General features: G+C 40.6%; 1 protein-coding gene across 1 annotated transcript in view; it reads left to right on the forward strand.

Moving 5' to 3' along the window:
* dpp6b (dipeptidyl-peptidase 6b) overlaps positions 1 to 7,060 on the forward strand; it is a gene marked incomplete at its 3' end in the record, with an annotated part of 89,182 nt that overhangs the window by 59,517 nt on the left and 22,605 nt on the right. Inside the window, 5 exon segments of the mRNA XM_014030949.1 lie at positions 867 to 965; positions 5,455 to 5,549; positions 5,823 to 5,897; positions 5,981 to 6,033; positions 6,375 to 6,456. Of these exon segments, the coding sequence (XP_013886403.1) occupies positions 867 to 965; positions 5,455 to 5,549; positions 5,823 to 5,897; positions 5,981 to 6,033; positions 6,375 to 6,456 (404 nt within the window).

The raw sequence follows: 7,060 nt of genomic DNA on the forward strand, positions 1-7,060 counted from the left end.
TCCCAGGGGCGTTTCTGGTCCCCACCTGTTGTTTTGCTCCTCAGCATGGCTTCCTAAAAACGCTGCAGGATTTCTCAAACATGCACGAATGAGTCAAAGCAAGACTCTGGGCATGTTTTTATGAGAGTATAACATTATAACATGATATAAAACTCAAAAAAGTTGATTTTACATTATATTGCCCCTTTAATTTGAGTCAAATTAGAGTGAAGAATAATAATTAATAATCTTACTCATTCTGATCTTATCAGAACCAGATCTAAAATATTTTTAACTAGATAAAAGATCATAAGACTTGGTTAGATGGACATTTTTTGCAGTATGACCCTCTGGTTGTGTCAATAAAAAACTGTGGACCCTGCTTCAGGCTGAGTTAAACTGATGGTCCGACGCCCTCATTTCTGCAGACAAAGGCCCGATCCATCTATCCACTTCCTGCTCCATCATACCATCACTCATTAAAACTCCAAGATACTTGAACTCCTTAACTCGTTCTTTGAGAACCACAGCAGCATCTTAGCTGTCTAACGATGGGCCYGGAACCTCACATTGAAGGCCTGAAAATATCAACAGAACCACATCTGCAAAAATAAACAGAGAGGAGACCCCGAGGTTCCAAACCAGACACAATCCTCTCCATGACTGCACCTTGAGACCCTGTTTATGAGCACCACAAACAGGATCAGAGACCAAGCAAGCAGAGTCCAACCCACGCCGGGAATAAGCTCGACTTGAGAATTTGCAGCTAAAGAGGCCTGGTAACTCTTAAAAGTGGCCTCGGCACTCCATCGTCCGAGTATTTCCACCGCAGTGAGTCATATTTAATGTTCACAGGTTCATGCGTCTATCTGCGATTCTCTCGACAGATGAAGATGACAGCCTGGCTCTTAAGAAGAAAGTCACCGTCGAGGACGTCTTCGGTACGGACCTCCACATCCACGACCCAGAATCCAAATGGCTCAGTGGTAGGTTACCCGCTTGGCTTTGACATTTAAAAATCTGACTCCTTTGTCAAAACACAGCTCACATTCAGACACTTTGACATTTCCATTCTCTGTTCACAATTTACCACTGGTATTCATATCTGACACATTCCTTTAGGAAGTACAGCTTCATCTGTAAACATGTCCACACCAGAAGAARCCAGCAGGGAGATAATAATAATAAAAAACTTTACACGTATGTTCAATTCTACAGTTAAAAAAAAATGCATCCACACATTGTATTCCAACCACCCAAAAAAAGAGCTAATTTTAGGACAAATGGAAAGTAATTCTGTAGAGTGTAACATTCAATTACGGTGTTTGTTCATTTAAACTGCGTTTGAACTGTAAGATGCAAATTAGAGAGGAGAGCAGAGGCTGTTAGGCAGCTGTAACAGTTCGGCTTTATGAGCAAAAACAAGAAGATGAAATGTGAAATTAGCTTTGTTTTTCAATCYCAATCAAATCACATCACCAACAAAGCAGAGGAGGAACATTAAATTGGACTTTTTGTGCAGCTAATGGTGGCGCAAACTGCCCCAATAAAAGAACTGCCGACAAATGTCCTCCAAAGAGCGTGAATTAAAAAAAAATCTCATTGCAGTTTGTGTCTGTGCAGAAAACAACGTGATTTAACATGTCAGACTTTCAGAGTTCAACAGTTTAACTYTGCTTTCTTTTCACGCCTTCAAATATAAGTGAGCTGGAAGCTGCCACCTGGGCTCATCCGGGTCAGATCAGTGGAGTCAGCGCCCCCTGGTGGTCAGCTGAAACACTGCTTCATGATGTTTTCCTCAGACATGAAGCACTGAATCAGGGCTGCTTGTTCCTCAGATTCATTCAGGCTGTCAGTGATTTCTATACACAGCTGCTTTTAATGAGCRCTGATTATTTTCCTGTAAAAATAAGTCATTTTTCAACTAATTTTGTTTGAAATGAAAAAAAGAAAGACTGCTTGTAAAACGATAAAAGTGCTTTAAATTACATGAATAGGGATGATTGATTAACTTCAAAACTGAATAAACTACTTCATAAATCACTCTAAAGCAACATAATTACTTAAATTTAATAACAGAAGAAAATAAATAAATAAAAATTGCAGGAGGTGCTAACTTTAAAGCTCAATTTTAAAACATGCATCAAATTTAAAACATGCAGGTTAGTGGGACCACTAACCTGCATGTTTTAGAAGTTTCTCTGCTGCAACACCTGATTTGAATGAATGGGTGATTAACAGGCTTCTGCAGAACCTGAAGAGGTTATTWAACCATTGAATGAGGTGTTTTGGAGCAGGGACATTAGTAAAACCTGCAGGACAGTGGACACCCCTGCAGCAGAGGCTTGTTGCAGCAGGTCCATGTTTGGTTCTGGCTCTTAGAGCTTTTAGTAGAAATCACTCCCCCTGATTCTTTTTGTCTTTACGACAATAATAAAAAGAGAAACATCTTTATTTTCAAGCAATTTGAAGTGAATCACCTGTTGGTGATTTTTATAACTACATGAGTAATAAATAAATCCTCTTAGTCTGGACAGTCTTACGGTTTTCCATCTGTTTGTTTGTTTGTCCTTAGTTTGATTTTTCTTTTTGTTCTATTTTTTTAATTTCATACAGCGTTAGTTTTATGTCTTGTTTTTATTTATTTATTTTTTTACTTCATGAAAGTCAAGCTGTGGTTTATGGTTTCCGTCTCTTATAACAGTGGTTCCCAAACTTTTCAGCTTTCTTACCCTTGTTTTGTGGAATCCATACATCATATTGAGCCTGTTTCAGTTTAAAAGTTGGGATTAATTTATTGWGCTAACCTGCCTGAACTTTAGTTTAATTTCCATCCTATTTTCAACAGACATGAAGCAGCAGAGGTTTGTTTGGGTTTCTTAGAGTTCGCAAAGAGACAGCTTAAAGCAGTATTTCCCAAAGTTGGGGTCGGGACCCAAAGTGGGGTCCCGAAATATCAAGGTGGGGTCCTGAAAAGATTTTCTGAGTTAATTACATTTTTGCCTTAGTTGTTACAAAGGAGAGAGGTTAATATATTTAAAATGGATAAATGTAGTATAAAAATATTGTTACTATGCCCATGTTTTGTTGACCTGATACAAATGTTTATCATCCAAAAATAGTTGAGGTCACAGGTCTCTGTTACCATTTTGTGGGTCAAAAGCTGAAAAGTTTGGGAACCACTGCACTTTGGTTCCCAAAGTTGGGCTTGGGACCCAATTATGTGTCATGAAGCACCTTGGATAATCTCCAGAAATCAATTTAAAGGGTAATAAAATAATTGCTGATGTAATGTTTTCCCTATAACTATTATAAAAGCACAAAATAAGTATAAATAAGTATTTATATTTGTGTACAAGCTGTTTAGATTGTCAAAAAGCCTGTGTTTTTAGGGTTATTAACGAMGTTCRTGTRCTCAGACCAGTAATATTTGGGGTCACAAGTTTTTGCCATGGATATTTTGTGGGTCAGAAGATAAAAAGTTTGGGAACCACTGGCTTAAAGGTCCACACACTAAAGCCTCGCTTTTCGCTCCAATTTACAGAAATTGTTTGCTGATTCAAAATCTTTTTTTATTTCTTCAAGTTTCTCTACGCTGACAAACGTTACAAACGCTGCGCTGTGATAATCGCACACCTGTTTCACACTCGTCTGATTGCAGTCATCAGAGGGCGTGTTGTGCGCGGAAACGTCTCGACCTTACATCTGTCCTCGAGTCCTGCTGCTGCAGAATGCACCTCTGATTACGTACATTACCAGCCTATTATCATAAAATTAATTACATTCTCGCGTGTCTCTGCCCTTCATGACGAAAACGCCTCCCGCACCTGACGAAACGCCGGCAATCACGGGCGCGACATTGCGCTCGCCGGTTAAGTTAATGCAATCAAAGTGCCATTTGTGGCTAACGACTTTTTGATAAGAAAGCCCAACGGGACGGCCTCTCGCTCCAGCAGCTCTCATCAATATTTCGTGGGCTCGGTTCGCGGCGGTGTGTAATTGATCTCTGCTACCCTTTGATCACATCTTGCTTCAGTAGTCTTTGGACTCACCTCTGAGTTTCTCACGCAGCGGCGGAGGCACGGCTTCAACCTTCACATTCAGCTGGGAAACAAAGAGGTGCTGCCGTCTTTCTGACACTGGACTTTTTTGAGATTTAACTGAATGCACAACTAGGATGAGTCCCTCGCCGGTTAATAACCTCTACGTCCGTCATTTTGGGCAGTTTTTTTTCTCCCTCCCTCTAGATCCCAGGAGGAGTGACGCATTAAAACGTGAAACAGATCCTTTGAAATGTTCATTCTTCTAAACCAGCAGCGATAGAAAYGAGTAAATCRTKCTTTTTATGTAAAGAGTGACAGTTTTGCTTTTATTCTTGATGGCAGACTCAGTCCTCTCGGGCATGAATAAACCTGTGGGTACACTCTTTAAAAAAAGGGGAAAAAGTGTTTTCAGTGAACTTATATAGGAGTTTTGTGCTCCATTATGTGTTTTATTGAGGAACAGCTGTGGTTGTCACATATGTGAGATTATATATTGTGAGTTACACCTCTACGGCAAAGTTTCAATGTTCGAAAACTGTAATAATATTCATTTTCCAAGAATGTCAACGCTTCATTCTGCTTTTCTCTTTTTGGTTACAATTGCAGCTTCTGTCCAGCTCACACCTGTATTTTCTTGGGATTTGAAATCTCTTGAAGTGAACCAACCTCGCACAAGAAGCAAAAGTGTTTCTGGTTGTACTCAATGCTACTTCTTTATTTATAAARCCCTTTAAATAACATGGTTGCAACAAAGTTATGTACGTATAGAATAAAAGTATAATTACTCATGCATTAAAATTTTGCGCAAACGAAAAGCAATAACGTTCAAATAAACAAGTTATTGTAAGAGAGCACGTTTTTTGAATGATGAATAAAGAAAGGAACATATTGTAAAATGTAATTATGTCAGACCAATAAAGACTAAAGGTATTAACCAGGAGGTCCTTTTTAATTTACGAACCAAAGACACAAACTGTAAACCCATCACTGCCTTTCATAACTCAGAGCTTCACATTAAACCTGCTCAACGTTATTGCAGCTGCCAGCCGGCGGCCGTTCTGCACTTAGAAATGTCACCTCCTGTTTGTGTCTCTATAAATACAGTTAAACACAAGTGTTTTTCAGTGGCAGAAACAAACAACCATTTACTCGCATCTAAATACTCAGTGTGGTCCGAGCCATGAACGCTTGTTGTCACATTTATTCAGATTTTAGAACTCTCTAAATCGTTGATTTATGCCGTCGTGCATCAAAATMTGTCCGTTTTTGATGAGGGTACGTTCAGGAGGTAACATTTAGACTGACAGGGGAGATATTTTAATCATTGCTACGTGACAATCCAGGACAAATTTTACATATAGTCGAATAACTCGCAGCAAAGGACCTGAACATGAAATAACGCTTAAGATTTTGTTCCTTTTGTCGCTCACAGACAATGAGCTGCTGTTTCGATCGAGGGACGGAGATGTTATCAAGTTTAATGTCGACACAAACGAGCAGAGCGTCGTTGTGCAAAACCTGCTCTTTGTAAGTACAGCTTGTTGAAAGTAGAAATGTGCAGCAAGAACTAATGTTTTAAATGTATTTTTCTAAACGAAATAACCATCTCAGGATTTTAAAATTCCCAAATTGAAACTGTCAGGATTAGCAAACGTTTTGGATCGTGTTGGACAGCAAGAGACGAGAACAAACACTATAAAAACAGACTTCCACAAAACAAAGTGCATATATTTACTGAATTACAAAAAGCTTCTCTTTGAGAGCACTGACTTGTGTGTTTTTGTTTCAAACCCCATCCAGGACAGATCCAGAGCTGCCAAGTATCAGGTGTCCCCAGACATGCAGCACGTTCTGTTTGCCTTCGATCTGAAGCCGGTGAAAGATTCATCCACCTCCTAAGAACATGTTTTTTTTTAGATTTTATCAGTCTGTGACTGCAGTGATTTATGTTTCCACAGATCTACCAACACTCGTATGTGGCCAAGTACATCATTTACAGCCTCGTGACACAGTAAGACCCACCTTTTGTTGTGTTTTTATTTTTCCTCTCACAGACCTCTGACCGGACTGCTGCCCTCAATCTGACCCTAAATTATTAGTTCACTGATGTCAGTCGTTTACCTGCTGTTCAATTTAGCGTTTTGGTCTGCTTTCTTTCTTAGGTTTTAGCCTGTAATCCATCTCTGTCTGGTTATTTTGCCACTGCTCTGTTGCTGACTGAGTGAAAGCAGCACAAACTGAGTGGAGACGATTGATGAGGGATATAAAAATCTTTAAATAACAACCGTGTTTGACTTCATAATTCTGTGCACATGAGTCGTCAACATACTTTTCATTGTGGTTCCTTCACAGGGAAACTTGGCCTTTAAATCCCCCCGAGGTGCACGAGGCGGTCCTGCAGTTTGCCGGATGGGGACCCCAGGGCCAGCAGCTGGTGAGCAGGCTGTACCCCTCAGATCACACTGAGGATTCAGGTCTGTCAGATCTGTCAGAGTCAGGCGCAGCAGTCATTGGTGGTGTGTTGCAGAGGAGCAATAATAAGAGATTCATATAGAAGCTCTGTAACGACAGCATTACGGGTTCTACTCGGAGCTCCGTTTGCTCTGACCTTCATGGATGTCAGCCAGGTGTACTTTTACTTGGCGACAACTCCTGAGCTGGTGGGAGCCACCGAGGCAGATGGCATCTCAGACAACCTGTGGCTCGGACTGTCTGAAGCTGCAGTGACCAAACCACTGGTGCACATCTGTYTGTTAAAGAGCCTGCGTGAGTGATRGAARGTGACAGTCTTTAGGAAAATGTGGACTTTTTACTTTCCTGCACACCTTTTAAAGAGCTGTTTGAAGGTTTAGACTCAAAGATCGAGTCTGCAGTTTCTGAAGCTACACATTCTCACTCCCAAGTCGTCACATATTGACGCTTAAGGTAAGGTTCCCTCTGCATCTTATTTTGACGCAGAGGGTGCCCCCCTCGCGTCAGTCCTTGACGCCCGCGGCTTTTCCGGGTTGCGCCACCAGGGGTCTTTGGGTCGAGGGTCT

Source organism: Austrofundulus limnaeus, unplaced genomic scaffold (assembly GCF_001266775.1).
Source record: "Austrofundulus limnaeus strain Quisiro unplaced genomic scaffold, Austrofundulus_limnaeus-1.0 Scaffold6, whole genome shotgun sequence".
NCBI lineage: Eukaryota > Metazoa > Chordata > Actinopteri > Cyprinodontiformes > Rivulidae > Austrofundulus > Austrofundulus limnaeus.